This window comes from Bos grunniens, chromosome 10 (genome assembly GCF_055505025.1).
Source record: "Bos grunniens cultivar Pamir isolate PY7600 chromosome 10, Bosgru_T2T1.0, whole genome shotgun sequence".
NCBI lineage: Eukaryota > Metazoa > Chordata > Mammalia > Artiodactyla > Bovidae > Bos > Bos grunniens.
In genome coordinates, this window is record NC_141174.1 from 24,862,423 (window position 1) to 24,878,645 (window position 16,223).

General features: G+C 40.1%; 1 protein-coding gene and 1 long non-coding RNA gene across 2 annotated transcripts; one reads left to right on the forward strand and one right to left on the reverse strand.

The window, feature by feature from the left end:
- Positions 1-1,020: 1,020 nt before the first annotated feature.
- CCDC196 (coiled-coil domain containing 196) lies at positions 1,021-14,473 on the reverse strand. The gene is made up of 10 exons (XM_086320203.1): positions 14,409-14,473; positions 14,152-14,304; positions 12,798-12,894; positions 11,320-11,370; positions 9,622-9,699; positions 9,336-9,419; positions 8,754-8,813; positions 8,245-8,386; positions 1,405-1,463; positions 1,021-1,221 (listed from the first exon to the last, which is right to left on the reverse strand). The coding sequence occupies exons 1-10, from the start codon at positions 14,456-14,458 to the stop codon at positions 1,102-1,104; spliced, it is 894 nt and encodes a 297-aa protein (XP_086176329.1). The 5' UTR covers positions 14,459-14,473; the 3' UTR covers positions 1,021-1,101.
- On the forward strand, positions 2,462-12,786 carry LOC147364160 (uncharacterized). Its single transcript, XR_015134136.1, has 3 exons — positions 2,462-3,294; positions 6,711-6,810; positions 12,671-12,786. It is a non-coding gene; the product is annotated as an uncharacterized LOC147364160 (long non-coding RNA).
- Positions 14,474-16,223: the final 1,750 nt, after the last annotated feature.

A 16,223-nucleotide genomic window follows, 5' to 3' on the forward strand; every position in this document is an offset into this window, starting at 1 on the left:
CACCCCACTCCAGTACTCTTGCCTGGAAAATCCCATGGATGGAGGAGCCTGGTGGGCTGCAGTCCATGGGGTCGCTAAGAGTCGGACACGACTGAGTGACTTCACTTTCACTTTTCACTCTCATGCTTTGGAGAAGGAAATGGCAACCCACTCCAGTGTTCTTGCCTGGAGAATCCCAGGGACAGGGGAGCCTGGTGGGCTGCCGTCTATGGGGTCGCACAGAGTCGGACACAACTGAAGTGACTTAGCAGCAGCAGCAGCAGCAGCAAGGGGAAATCAGTAGGAAAGTGACATGATCTCATGTTTCTTTTAGAAAAGATAGTTTTGGTGGTGCCGGGGAAGGTTAATTAGAAGGGTTGGAAACCAAGCAAGGAAACCAATTAAGAGGCTCTGGTAATCCAGGCAGGAAAAAGAACCTGAACAAAAACAGTGGTACCAGGAAGGTAGACGGTATTCAAGGACTAGGTAGCTAGGAAGCAGTATCAACAGGGCAAATGGATGTAATGGGTGAGAGAGTAAGAGGAGTCTATGGAATATTATTTCTTCAGTTTGTAACTACTTTCGCTCATTTGTCAGTGGAGGATCTGCCCAAAATTAAACACTTCAGAGGCGGAGTTGTCCCTGTTTAGTTACTAAATCTTGTCCGATTCTTTTGTGCCCACCAGGCTTCTCTGTCCATGGGATTTCTCAGGCAAGAATACTGGACTGGGCTTTATTTCCTTCTCCAGAGGATCTTGCCGACCCAGGAATCAAACCTGTGTCTTCTGCATTGGCAAGCAGATTCTTTGCCCCTGAGGCACCAGAGGAAGCCCTGAGAGGTGGAGAGCAGCAGCTTTTTATGGACTTGTTAACAACATACAATGTGGTTTGAATCTAGTCATTTCAAAAATCAAAAGCTATCAAAATAATCAGAGGCTGCTTATTCTAAATGACTAAATTTCTGACATGCATAAGGCCAAGCACCTAACTAGCATTTCCACCCATTTCGGAGGAGAAAGAGAGTGAAAACAGCACTAAAACAAAGGTTGGAAAGATTTTAATTAACACAAATGGCTGTGCCTAGTCTTTAAATCTATCCAAAGCAAATGGAGTGAAAGCCTTCTAATCCTTCAGCACTTCATCTGGCCTTGACCTCAGAAAAAAGAGCCTCCCTCTTGCATCATCAAACTGACTTCCTTTAGCTCTTTGTTGTTCTGTGGAGGTCTTTGATCCCAGAATTCTCTAAGACAGGAAAAAACAGAAGAAAAAAAAAAGACAGCTAAAACCCCAAGTTTCCTGGCACTCACTTTGCAAATCCCATGCAAATATTAAATTAAAATGTACATTAACAAATGCATTCCAAAATTCTATACCTACTGTCTATTCAAGCCTTTAAAATGACTCAAAAACCAAAGTAATTCTCACCTCATTAGATTCATTTTTGCAGGTAGTTGCTCTGCTCATAGTTGTAGTGTCCAAGGTACCTGATGGGGAAAATTAGGAAAATGAGAGCTTTCTTTGAGTAAAAAAACCCTAGTTTTATTTTTAGTTGCAAGTCTGTTAGCATTCAGCCCAGTATCATATCATTGTAGGACTGACTCTGGTATTAACGTTGATACGGATTTTTTAATTGATGTTTTAGAAAATAACTTCATCAAGCAATATTTTTAAAGTAGAAGTGGCAAATCTTTTTTTTTTTTTTCTCTTGAAAGCTCACGTTCCACAGGGAAAAAAATCATTTGAGGATTACATCAAATAAAAACAATTTTATTTTGAGAGCCTAAAAAGGATACTTCCAATACAACTTTTTTTTTTTTTAACTTTTTATTTTGTATTGGGGTATAGTCGATTAACAATGCTGTGGTAATTTCAGGCGAACAGTGAAGGGACTCACTCTTACATATACATGTATCCATCTCCTCCAAACCCCCCTTTAAATAAAGAAATGAGATGATAACTCACATACATATCTGTGTACCCTCTGATAACCCAGATACATATTCTTCAAAAATGGCCAACGGTGGACAGCAGAGAACAAACAAAAGATAAAGGTGGGGGTGGGGATGAGAAAGAGGAGGCAGAAAAAAAGACAGGCCCAGACGGAAAGAAACGGACACAGGAGACAATGAAAAGGGGAAAAAGGGAGAATTGCGGGGTGCTAAACAGGCTCAGTGGTGAGTCTGTCCTAGGTGAGGGTTGCCAGACTAAAATACAGGATACCCAGTTAAATGTAAATGTCGATAAACACCAAATAATTTTTAGTATAAGTATGTCCCATGCAACACTCAGAACATATTTAAATTAAAAGGTATTGTTTATCTGCAGTTTACACTTAACTGGGCATCTTCTTTCTATTAGCTAAATATGACAACCCTATTCTAGACAACCTGTTGTTCTCCTGAGTGTGTGATGCAAAAAAAGTTTACAATCTATTGTCATTCATTGAAGAAATAATAATATTAATAAAGGTACAGCTTACATTTTTTTCAACCTTCAAAATTTATGTTTAGGAAAGATGACTTCTATTCTCCCCTGGACTTCTATGGGGTTTTATAAGAAGTGAAAGAATGACCTAGTTTAGAAATTAACTTCATGACCTACTAATACCATGAACCTAACGCTGACATTGAAAAGGCTCAAGTTGCAGCAAAGCTTTAAAAAACCTGTATTTGAGAGCAATGCTATTTATCAAGGACCCAGGTTTGAGCTAGCTGTGGGTTTCCGCCTCTGCCTTTTAGAATTTTAGCTTAACACTACTATTTTCCTTTCAGCAGCACCTCTGGGAGTGTATTTTGGCCATCAGGAAGAGTAATGCTAAAGTGAAGTAAAGGTTAAAGCTGGGGAGAAAGACTTGCTTTCAGAACAGAGGGAGTTATAGAATAAATAAAGTCTCAAGAGTATTCATTTCCCACCGCACTGGGCTTTCATCTGAATTTATAAGTGGAGCAAAATATTCACATGCAAACTTCTTTCTTAAAATACCTCAAGGAAATGTGAAAAGTTGGGGAGGGAGCTAGGGGACGGGGTAGGGGAGGAGAGAAAAGCAAGGGTGTCAGAATCAAGTGGTTTATCGCCAGTTCTGTTAAACCTCTTTTTTGATCACCAGCAGGTGTGATGGGAAACTCAGCTGAATTTAAAGATGGCTACACGCCTGAGCTCTCTTAAGATGGGTGACTGCCAAAGGCCAAGAACTGCTCTCTTGACTCTACAGAAACCCGGGCAGGGCTGCCGTATACTCTGGGTCAAACTGTCTTTTTACAACTGGTCTGGAAGTAAAACCCTTCAAATGTGACTCGTCTCTGGTGAGACCAAAAGGTAAAACTTCACCCAGGCTATAAAATGCTTTTCTCTTCTGTAAGACTAGGAGATGCAGTATGCTAAGCAGATGAGACTGACAACGCTAATGCTGCAACTTGGGCCTCAAGGGAATTTGCAAAGAGGGGTTGCTTGAAGTGTAACAAAGTCAGTATTAACAGAGGATTGTATTTTGCCAACCAAGTCGATCACACCACTGTGACGCAGCCAACCAGCACACAGGACAATTGATGGGGGAGGAGGAATTCTTGGCCAGGAGCAGTGGGGGAAAATAAAACGCTCCCTCTGCTTGGAAATGCTTGTAACAGAAGGGCCTGTACCCTGATTTGCTGGAAGGTGTGTCCAAAATTACATTCCATCCATTCTTTACCACAGGTTTGTGACATTCAATTCTTTTGAAACTAGAGGAAAAGGAACATTATCCAGGAACACTTTTAAGTACTTCAAGAAAAGCACCACCTTGTGCAATTGCCTGACTTGTTAAATTCCTTGTTCTAATCACCTGATTTATCTGTGATAGAAAATAAAAACAGAATTAGACAGCGATTGTGGAGGAAGTGGACAGTGGCCGTTTTTGGAATGGAGGCCCCTGTAGTTTACAGAGTGAAATGATAGTTACGGATGTTGCAGCAGAATACTGAATTTAATATGGTATAATCAAGGCTGCCAGTAATACACCCCAGTGTCATGAAGCATGGTGGGAAACACTAACAGATTTTAAAATGTTTTCATTTGATATTTAGGGGTAGTACATTTTGTCTAAGGGCCATGGAAGACCAATGGCTCCCTAAAGTTTCCTGAATTACCACCGTTTATGGGCTAGAGGCCTGGATGTGATTGGTGCCACCTACTGGGATAATTGTAGAATTACAAATCTGTCAACCTCTTGAAACTAGCATTTCTGTTGTTACTGAAAAAAGGAATGTTATGGGTATGATTCTTTATTGGGAGGATTATATATCAAACAGGTGATTGGCCTGGATCCAAATCACAGACTTTAGAGCTGGAAGAGTCATAAGAAATTATATACTGGAACACTGTCAATTACAGAATATTTTAGGAGGTGAGCTTTGGATATGGAGTCAGAAACCTGGCTTCTCTGAACCAGCTTCTTGTTCTATAATGCCTACCTCAAAGAGTCATCGTGAGGATTACACAAACTATATGTTTTCAACTTGCTCTATACTGTGTTATGGTTGTTTTAGATAAAGAAAAACACTGAAACAAAATGACTGGTCCAGGTCATATCACTGGTGAGCCTAAGAGTAAGGCCTGTAAGTCATGTATCTGAATTCAAATCCAGTGCTTTTACCCATTAAATTACTATTTCCCAAAATCTGATGATGAGATGATTTTATGAGGCAACTGCAATAAATTTAGGAGGTGCTGGAACACAGCATTAAATATTATAAATCATAGTGAGATAACTACCCCCTTTATGATTCTTTCAAAGTTGAAACCCTGATGGCATCAAGAAGAAAAGTTTCAATCTGGTGGTTTTCTTTAAAACTGTTTTCATCTTGCTAAAGCTAAAGCTCCAGTACTTTGGCCACCTGATGCGAAGAGTTGACTCATTGGAAAAGACTCTGATGCTGGGAGGGATTGGGGGCAGGAGGAGAAGGGGACAACAGAGGATGAGATGGCTGGATGGCATCACTGACTCGATGGAAGTGAGTGTGAGTGAACTCCCGGAGTTGATGATGGACAGGGAGGCCTGGTGTGCTGTGATTCATGGAGGTCGAAAAGAGTTGGACTCGACTGAGCGACTGAACTGAACTGAATCTCACTTCCTGCTGCTGCTGCTGCTGCAGCTGCTAAGTCACTTCAGTTGTGTCCGACTCTGTGCGACCCCATAGACTGCAGCCCACCAGGGTCCCCCGTCCCTAGGATTCTCCAGGCAAGAACACTGGAGTGGGTTGCCATTTCCTTCTCCAATGCATGAAAGTGAAAAGTGAAAGTGAAGTCGCTTAGTCGTGTGCGACTTAGCCATCCCATGGACTGCAGCCTACCAGGCTCCACTGTCCATGGGATTTTCCAGGCAAGAGTACTGGAGTGGGGTGCCATTGCCTTCTCCAATCTCACTTCCTAATAAAGATAAAAGAGGCCTTAGGCTTCGGTATCTTGTTAGAATACTAAAATTTTATTTTCTGTATACTTATGATGTTTGGGCTTCCCTGGTGACTCAGACGGTAAGGCGTCTGCCTGCAGTGCAGGAGACCCGGGTTCCATCCCTGGGTTGGGAAGATCCCCTGCAGAAGGAAATGGCACCCCACTCCAGTACTCTTGCCTGCAAAATTCCACGGACTGAGTAGCCTAGTAAGCTACAGTCCATGGGGTCGCAAAGAGTCGGACACGACTGAGCAACTTCACTTTCACTTATGATGTTTACTTTTTATTATAGAAAACTATAGGCTTTTTTTTCATGTAAAACAGCAATACAATTTTATTTTCAAGGAAGGTATTTAAGAAGTTGAAGTGAATGTAAACAGAAAAATACTGAATAAACAATAAAAATACTGAATAAACAATAAAAAATAGTTCAAGTGACAGAAGTTGGGAAACACTGAGCACCCACCAAACCACCTCCCTATCATATCACTGTTGGTAATCATGGTGATGGTGGCTTAGTTCCTAAGTTGTGTCTGACTTTTGTGACCCCATGGATTCTAATCTGCCAGGCTCCTCTTACCATGGGCTTTCCCAGGTAAGAATACCTGAGTGGGCTGCCATTTCCCTCTCCAGGTTGGTAATCATATCTTAATATAATTACTTTAAAAATCCCTCATTGAAGAAAATTAGTATTTCTTTTGTTTTCTTTTCATTAATTAAACACTAGGCTATAAGTAGATCAATATAACCAAAATTTAGGACTTAGATTTCAGATCCACTTGGTCTCAAACAAACTCAAAGCTTTTCTATGCATGTGTTTTAGAAAATAAAACTGGCCTGCAATCAGTATCCCATGCATGTGCAATCCATAAATCAATAACACACAAGAAATGGGTAACACATTTACACATACCTGGGGCTACATGCACTTGTGGTAATTGAACAGTTTAGGGCCCTATCACTTAGTACTCCAGAAGCTTAAGAGGAGAGAAGAGAAAAGGAGATGTTGATCTCTGGGCTGTTCTAGTTCAGAGTTCAAAGATTCAGGGTTCTGAAAGCAAGGGGGGAAAAAAATCTTCTGAGGTGATCATGTTGAATGGAACCCTTCACTATTTATTGACTATTGACTTGCTTTGAATCCAGAATGAAAGGATTTTTGGCTCCTTACTCTATGGATCACTTGAGATGACTTTCAGCTAATTTTAAATGAAATAAGACATGGATCTCTCACCCTCATCACCCTCCCCCTCCTCTATCTTTTTAATTCACATTTTAATGACTTTATACTGCTTCTGGTTGTATTCCAGATTCTTGTTGGAGAGGAAAACCTCAAGCTTTCTGCTTTCCAATTCTTATCAAAACAAAAGTTAAAAGAAAAATATGGATGGAACACGGGCTGAAAGACAGGTAGATTCCTCCAGTCTCTAGATTTTCTAACTTTTAAATATGGATCAGTTCAGCTCAACAGAGTGCTATGGGCATGAACCAAATCCTCGTGAACTGATCCATCACTTACAAAAAAATTCAAATCAACAATCTCTTATCACACTGTGCCAAGGAGTAGATAAGAACCAGTCTTAGAAATTGAGATTCTGAATTTACCTTAGAAATATTGTTGAGGATGTTCGTTAACGTGACACATATTAGAGTGTCCTCTCCCCATGATGAGGATTGGAGGAGAAGTTTCTCTCATTTCAGTAAAAGTAAAAGCTGTATTTTTTCTGAGGGGTTGGTTTATTTTTATTTTATGGACACCATAAATCCATGTTTCCTTTTCTGGGAAATTCAGAATCAAGTTTGAAGCCTACCTGTACCAACTGTGTATTTCATTACACATTTTCATGTATTTACCTGGCTTCAACTTATTTTTAGTTTGCCTTGATTTAGTCATTTATTTAATCTTTGTGCTATAAATGATTTTATAACCTATTCAAGTCATTAGGGAATAAGATTGAGAAGAAATTAGAGACATACACATTAATATTGTTAAAACATTGGCATCCCTTAGCCATGATTTTTTTATTGCATGTCTCTTTTTAAAAAATTACACAGATTCATAGATCCATGAAAATTTAAGTATCCTTTCTTCCTGCCCCTCAGAGACCATTCCTTCATTTTTTTGGAAAGATTTTTTTTTTAATGTGGACCATTTTAAAAGTCTTTATTGAATTTGTTACAATACTGCTTCTGTTTTATGTTTTGGGATTTTGGTCACAAGGACCAAAATCCTTGTGGCCAAATCCTTGGCTTCCCCACCAGGGATTGAATCTGCACAGCCTGCATCAGGACAGTGAAGTCTAAACCTGTGGGCTTTCTGGGAAGTCCCACTTCTTCATTTTCTTATAGTAAGCTATATGATTTCGTCTAACAATGTCATAAATCCTTTGGGGTGGGGAAATGCTGAAACTCCCAGAGGAATATCTGCATTGGTGAAACTCACAACCATTGTCCGATGTCTCTTTGGTCTTCCATTCTGAAGTAGCAGAGTCTATTCCAATAAGGTTTGTGAGATTAAACTACTCTAATTCCTAGGAAAGGAGAGGCGGGGAGGAGAAAACTAATATTTTTTCAGGTGTCAATTCTGTATCTTCTACATATGCTAAGTACACAATGTATGACTTAGTCTTTACAAAGGAAAATTTTATTTCCTCCAGCAGAATCTTTATGTTGATATAAGAGCTTCAGTGTAATAATAATGATGATGATAGTGATAATCTTTATTAAAACACTGCTGACTGACTTACTGTGTGCCCGGCATTGTGCTATCACTTTATAAGTAATGGACTCTCCAGTGGAAAACAAAACAAACCTCAAATTATGCACCTATGATATTGTACTTACCTTGGGATCTGGGAAGATTCAAAAATTCTTGCTTTGGCTCAAAATTCTGCTGTATGTACAGAGATAACTTCAGATCATTGGCCTTCTGGTAGTTCTTCAAGGCTTCGATTCTCAGCTCAATCACTTTGCCATTAAAGTCATTCTACAAGAGAACATTTTTTCAAGAATACTCATATAGAGTTGTTCTCTAAATCCATTACTACCTGAATCCTTTTTACTCATAAGTCTTAAAATGATCCTATCACGCTCAGTCTGTAAACATGGGGAGAAAGTATTTGTGATTCTTTTCCCATTTCAAATAGAACAAAATCAAGACCGTAGGGGAAAAGTGCTATACCCAAGGTGGAGCTGGAGATAGATCTCTCCAACCATCTTCCCACAAAACATTTCTTTTAGCATGACAGCTGGTAATCCAGATGAGTGGATCAGGTTTAACATTAAGTAACTAAAAGCTTCTATATTGCATAGATGGAACTGTACCCCATGTCCAGCCTTGGAAGACTTTGTACCTGAATGATGTTGGCTTGTTCCTGATACCTGACCCATTCCATTTTCCTCTGTTTCTTTTCCTGGTGGGAGAAAGAGCCTCTGGTGACAAAGTAAATTGAGATCAGAAATCAGTTCTCTCAGTATGCTGCAAAGACTTTATAGCAAAATTATGGTGTCGTAGATTCACTAATATATTGGTTTCAACTGCATTAGTCCTCTTAATTGGCCCCACCTGTAAAACCTACTCTCTGAAAGCTGAAAGCTAAATGAATAGGATCCTTTTATATCAATGAATGGTTGCGAGAAGCATGATATCTCTAAATATACATTCCAAAACAAATTAACAAGTATTTTGACATCACATAGCTATTTCAAATTTGTCATTATTGGCATAGCTTTTCCTACTTTGCCCTAGCTATTATAATTTACAAGAAACTTGCAATGCCACTCTGACTCAAATGTAGCATCCCAAAGGAACCAGATCTCCCATAAAATTTTGTATCTGTTCAGGAGCACACCATAGTTTAGGCAGACTATTGCTACATTAAAGATTTCTAATCTCTCAGCTCTAAAAGTCACTACTTCCAGAAAGATCATACTACCTTCCTTATTTCCTTCCCTTTCTCTGCACACAATGTCTCCAGTTCATTCTTGGTCTTCCTAGACGATGAGGGGGTTTTGGGAGCCTGGGAGGAAAAAAGAGAGCTAAAGGACTAGGAGGTCCCAGGAAAGAAATATAATGTCTCAGCCAACAGTAAATCCAATATACCCTTAAGGCCCTGCTCCTACCTGTCTATCTACCCAAATTAGCCTGGATTGTCAACAGGCTGTTTCCATCTGTGTAGCATCAACAACTCTGAAATTCTAAGTACTATGCTGTCCACTTGCCTTTCCATCCTGTAAGTCTGTTTTGTTCTTTATTTGCAGTACTTTTTCTTCATCACTGAATTCTTCCGTGTTGAATGTCTGTAGAGAGGCATTTTGGCAAACATTTAAATTAGTGGGACTTTGTGAGGGAAGTGGAAAGCCAGTATGGGTCAACTGGAAAGCCAGCAAAACTGGTTTATTACTGCCACTTAGCAACCTCTCAGGGTCTGACATGAAAAGTGTACTACCAAAGGAGGTTCAGAATGAAGTGAGCCTTTCTATCTGGTCTCTTGAGTGTACTTTATAATAATAAAAACTATTAACTGAACCTTTATCATATGCCAATCACTATAGTAAGCTAATTACTCCTTTACTTATTTATACTATCACATTACAAACATTCTCATTTAATCCTAACATGGCTGTTTTTATCTCTGATCTACTTTATAGATCAGAAAACCAAGACTTAGGGAGGTTAAGACATTTGTTTAGGGTCACTCGAGTAGGGAAGTACGGAGCTGGAACTCGAACCAGATCTCTTGGACTCCTTAAATCTGTGTTCTTAACCATTAGGCAGATGATCTTGTCTCCCCATTTCTCATTGCCTAAAAATATCAGTAGGGTAAGCTTGGGTATATGGACATCCCTTACACAAAGTCTTTCGGGAGCTCTGGAGAAACTGGATTTTGACAGAGGAAGAATGCTGGCATATTTCTTGTTACTAGTATTCAAGAACTCAGGAACTAAAATTTCTCATAATTCGTAGAACTGATGTGTAGCTCCCACTAAGCACTAAGAGCAGATCTCAGTACAAGATACAGGCCTTGATAGTATTCCAGTTATTTGTGGAGAGGTGAGATGGGAAAAGCTGTCAGAGACACACTCACACCTGTGTATAGCACAAGACAATCTGCTATTCCGTCTCATAATATGTGAAAAAGCTCTTGAATCCCAAAGGCTAAGTGCATGAAGGGATTTCTATCCCTGCTTGGTTTCCCATCAAAAGGCCATAACATTTTTATATTAAACCATGCCTTGATTGTTGCAAAGTTGTAGGGGAACTAGAACTAGGTATTTATTCATTCAACTTCCATATGTTGATCATCTACTACGTGCCAAGCATTGTGCTACAATGCTAGGGATTCCAAGAAGAACAAAGCAATCAAGATAGTGGAGAAGCATGTATTTCCGAGCAGGCAGGGAGACAAGCAAATAAAATAATAATAACACACAAAAATAATAATGGACTTATAAAAAGTGCTATGGAAGACATGAACAGAATTGTATAATAGAAAGTAAGGGGTGGGGTGATGCCCTTTTTCAGATGGAGTAAATAAGGAGGGCTTCCCTGAGGAGGTAACGTTAAGCAGAGACCTGGAGGATGAGAACGAATCAGCTATAAGAAAGTAGGGATAAAGCAAAGGCAAAAGTTTTGAGCAGGGAAAGGTCTTGACATGTGGAGGCCAGTGTGGGAGGGGGGCACTTCTCTCAGAGGAGACTAGAAAGATGGCAGGAGGCAGCCTATGCCATAATAAGGAATAACTGTAAACGGTTTTCATAAGAAGAGCGACATGATATAATAGTTTTAAAAATAAAGGTTAAAGAATGAATTGGAATAAGGCATGTGTGGAAACAGAGACATGAAAAAGTGAGGATGTGAACCAGAAAAAAGGGAATTTTCTCTTTTTCCAAGAGATCCTTAGAGGCACACACACATACCTTGTTCCACAGCATCTCCATTTCCTTCCGAAGCATCTTGTTTTTCCTTTCCTGTTGGAGGGGAAAATCCAAACAAACACAAATTTGTTTGTCTTATTAAAGTTAGAAGAAATTACTAATGGGGTGAACAGGGGGCAGTGGCATAATAAACCACAGAGGAAGGCAATAAATGAGCCTCGCCTCAAACCCAGGAACATGAGAGATGAGATTGATGATGATGATAAAAAAATAATAACAATTTGGAATAATAACTTTAATTATGGTAATTGTGGTATAATAATATAGTAATGAGTTCCTCACTCTTGCACTACTTCACATTTCCTGATCATATGACAGCTTCTCTGGGACTCAGACCCTTAATTTCTCATTTTTAAGATCCTTCATTGTTGATTTTTAAAAATCTTAAAGAATCTCTCACACTCTACCCTTTTACTTTGGTATGTTCTATTTATTTTGAAATGTGAGGGTTTAATGTGCTTCTCCGGAGAAGGCAATGGCACCCCATTGCCCGTCACCCATGGGCTGACGTCTATGGGATTGCACAGAGTCGGACACAACTGAAGCGACTTAGCAGCAGCAGCAGCAACGTGCTTTTCATTGGAAAAGACCTGATGCTGGGAAGGATTGGGGGCAGGAGGAAAAGGGGACAACAGAGGATGAGATGGCTGGATGGCATTACCGACTTGATGGACATGAGTTTGGGTAAACTCCGGGAGTTGGTGATGGACAGGGAGGGCTGGCTGTGCTGTGATTCATGGAGGTCACAAAGAGTCCGACACAACTGAGTGACTGAACTGAACTGAACTGAACTGAAAGTGCTTCTACTCATTAATCTTTAGATGGAAAGTTTTTCTAAAAGTCAAAGAAATAGAATTTTTACTAGCTAGTCCTTATTCTTGGAGAAGGCAATGGCACCCCACTCCAGTACTCTTGCCTGGAAAATCCCACGGACGGAGGAGCCTGGTAGGCTGCAGTCCATGGGGTCGCTAAGAGTAGGGCACAACTGAGCGACTTCACTTTCACTTTTCCTTTCATGCATTGGAGAAGGACCACTCCAGTACTCTTTCCTGGAAAATCCCACGGACGGAGGAGCCTGGTAGGCTGCAGTCCATGGGGTCGCTAAGAGTAGGGCACAACTGAGCGACTTCACTTTCACTTTTCCTTTCATGCATTGGAGAAGGAAATGGCAACCCACTCCAGTGTTCTTGCCTGGAGAATCCCAGGGATGGGGGAGCCTGGTGGGCTGTCATCTATGGGGTCGCACAGAGTCGGATACGACTGAAACGACTTAGCAGCAGCATCAGTCCTTATTCTTTCCAATGTTTCATCTGACTCCCTTTGGTTCAACCAGGACTTCCTAGATCAAGGACCTATGAGTGTTGGAGCACCAATGCTACAGATGAGCAGTCTGTCTGAAGCTGTGGAACTGAGAGCCCTGTTCAGAAGGCCATCCCCTAGAGTGCCCACCAACCTCTTACCAGATTCTGCTTCATCTCTTCTGCTTCCTTAACGAGCTCAATGACTGAGGAGTCATCATTCCCCTTCCCTGCCATGATCTGCCTCATGATCTGTAGACTAGAAAGAAGAAAGAGATAGCATAAACATAATAGTTCCTAAAGAGAAATACTAATATTCCATGACCAGCCAGAAACTATTCTACCATGAGAGGGAGATGGGGGCTGAAATCATAGGAGCTGTGGAAGTCTTTCTGGACATAAAATTCTCCAATTTCATTCCTAATTGACATTTACCTTAGGTATGTGCTCTGGAGTGAATTCTGTGCCCTAAAACACTCAAAAGTTAGGTCTCTAAGAGCTAGTGAAACTCCTCTTGACCCTTTAAGATGAGGTTTTGCTGTATGACTTTTGGAGTAGAAAGGGGGCATTTTTCACCTCTGTGAAGAAGGAGGTTGAGAAACTTAAGGATAAATCTCAGAACCATTCCCTGTCTTCTCCCTTGCTTTGCTTCTCTATATAAAAACACTGGAATTAACTGGGGAACCCACTTATATCCTTATGGTAGCCTCTAGAGAATCAAGCCATCAAAAAGTTTTTGATAAATATCAAGTCTATGACTATAAGAGAGGATATTCTTCAAAGGCATTAATTAACTTGTGCTTATATTCTTTGTACTTTTCCCTCTTTGTACTTTCCCCTCTCTAATTATAAGTGGAGAAGCAAGCCTTTGTGTTCCCTTGCCCTGAGAGGGCTAAGTTTCTGGGTTGGAAGAAGCTGTTGATTGACCACAATTTTCTGCCTGGCTGTTGTTCTCACAGCTTTCTGCCTGACTTTTGCTTTCCAAAAGTCCAAGCTCCATGAGGTGTTTTTGCTAAGGTAGACACATTAAAGTGAGATTCCCTAGGACTAGGAAGGAAAAAGAAAGTTGGTAGTTTCCAAGAACAGTAAGTGAGTTAAGACCTCGATTGCCTAGTGCATTTATTAAGAGTAAGGCCAGACCCTAATCCAGAGGAGTTTGATGCTCAGAAACGATTTGCCATTCCCCTGCTTGGCATTTGAAGAACAGTCATGCCTCCTAAGGTGATTCCACAAACATGAATGGGCAGCTGTCTGTGTGACCCTAATACACGGAGGATACTGAAGCCTCTTATCTTTTCCTTGGGAAGAAATGTTGTAACTGTAGCCCTGTGAGATGACCTGAGTCATATTTAATTCTACTAAAAGAAAAAAGGATTCCTTGCCACTCTGATTTTGTGGTTACTTTCTTGTTAATCTACTATAGCTACTAAACCTTTTTAAAAATGTAAATAATCATCACTAAATCCAGTTCTCCTGCCTTTCCCCTTCTAGGAAATCCTGAAAAGGGAACACATACCTTCTTTGTTTTTCCTCCAAGTTAGACATCAACTTCTGGAACAACAGGTTGTTCTTGTCTTCTAGAGGTTTTAGTATCTCTAGCAGTTCCTGCTTCCTCAGTTTTAAGTCCTCATTTAACTCCTTCAAGTAGTTGTCATCTAATTTAGAACTTCTGTGGGAAAAAACACTACATTTTCCCTTATCCTGGACTAATCACAGAGACCCTCTTCTCTCTCCTGGATAGTTACCACTCAGCATCTTCCATCATAGACTTACCTTGTTTTGGAAGATAAGTAAGATTCTGGAGAGTTTGAAGCACTTGTCATCTTGAAGGAAAACTTCTCCAAGAATAAAAAAGATCGTCTTGAAAATATGTGCCTTCTTGTTCTGTTCAGTTAAGTCATCGTTTTTGTGCTGCTGTTCTTGAAACTCCTGTTGCACTGGACTGATTTTAGCTACAGGTTGAGGTCACAATGGCGCTAAGACCACAGATTAAACAGGTCTTTTAAGTAACTTGAACATCAGTGACAGATCGTTGACTGAAAATACTACTAACGACATCTGATCAGTTCTTGCCTAGCTTTAGCCAATGCTAACAGTTTTATTCTGAAGTCTTTGACTGAATAGGACAGTATCATAAAACATCTATATTATGGAATTCCTACTGTGTTAGAGAATGATGGCTTGTCAAAAATAACATCAACACCATCTTCCATGGCAATTTACCTCCAGGGAATAGAGTGCCGGCTATCTGTAGGGCACAGTACTGACTGGATTCTGTGAGTGAGGAAAAGATAAAGACAGAGCATCTACCTTCGGGAGTCTTCAGAGGAGAAGGGCATATCTCTAGCATACATCTAAAAAAATAGAGGCCAAACTGGCAAAGGCAAAGTATGGGTACAATATTGAGCAATGTAATACATGAGCCAATTGTCATTACTTTCTTATCTTTAAAATGTGATATATCACAATGGCAAGGTAGAATTATACTAGACATGTTACAAGAGGATATAGTTTGTACAAGCTCAAGTAAAAGATCACCCCATGGCCAAATTCCTTCCCGAGAGGCTGTGATTCTAGACTTCCTTTCAGATTCTGAATTTGCTTCCACTTTCCTCGCCCTACTAGAATCACATTTCTCTTAGCCCCTGCTGCTGCTAAGTCACTTCAGTCGTGTCCTACTCTGTGCGACCCCATAGACAGCAGCCCACCAGGCTCCCCCGTCCCTGGGATTCTCCAGGCAAGAACACTGGAGTGGGTTGCCTTTTCCTTAAGATCTTCCATTTTCTTCTATTCACGTAGTGATCAGAGGATAACTCTTAAGAGTTATACATTTGTTTTGTTTCTTTATGTTCTTGTGTGTGTGTGTGTGTGTGTGTGTGTGTGTGGCCTTGGCTTGTGGGATCTTAGTACCCTAACCAGGGATTCAATTTGGGCCCATGTAGTGAAAGCATGGAGTTCTAACCACTGGACCACTGGGGGAATCCCTTTTATGCTCTTTAAACACAGTTTTAGGACCATATTTTCAATGACATTCTCAAGTGTGAACTGTCTTGTCAATTTCAAGTGAGCCTTTTCGAGGATGTTCTAGGGGCATTCTCCAAAGTAACTTAGACTTTCTGTCTTTTGGGAAACCTTAAAGGCAGTGAAAATGTAGTGAAAATTCAACAAGATTTAGTTTGTCAGATCTTGGTTTGAATCTCAGCTTCACTGTGAGCAGTGCACTGACTGTGAGTGAGTTACTGTATTCCCTGTCTCAGTTTCCACTCTTATAAAAATGAAAGTTGTAAACTAAAAGGTTTGTTGTGAGAATGAGATGTAGTTATGTGAAGCTTCTGGCTCATGTCAGGTATTTACATTTTAGTGAATTTTTGGATGGTTTGGATTTAGGGATTGTTTTATGTCCTAAGAGGTCAAATACAAAAAAGATGATTTATATTATGCTAATGAAACTTAAGCTTCAGAGTCCTTCATTTTCATAGACCTCTTCCAAAGACTCTGTATCTCATTTTGTATTCTTTTTTGGAAGGAGAAAACTCCCCAAACTATATACACTTTAAGGGTATACAAAGTATTTTCTATACAAAAACT

Coding starts and splice junctions, on each gene's coding strand:
- CCDC196 (XM_086320203.1), bottom strand. CDS start 14,458: ATGACAAGTGCTTCAAACTCTCCAGAATCTTACTTATCTTCCAAAACA. Junction 14,305..14,408: donor TACTTATCTTCCAAAACAAG/GTAAGTCTATGA, acceptor TTTTTCCCACAG/AAGTTCTAAATTAGATGACA. Junction 9,420..9,621: donor CAGACTTACAGGATGGAAAG/GCAAGTGGACAG, acceptor TTTTCCTCCCAG/GCTCCCAAAACCCCCTCATC.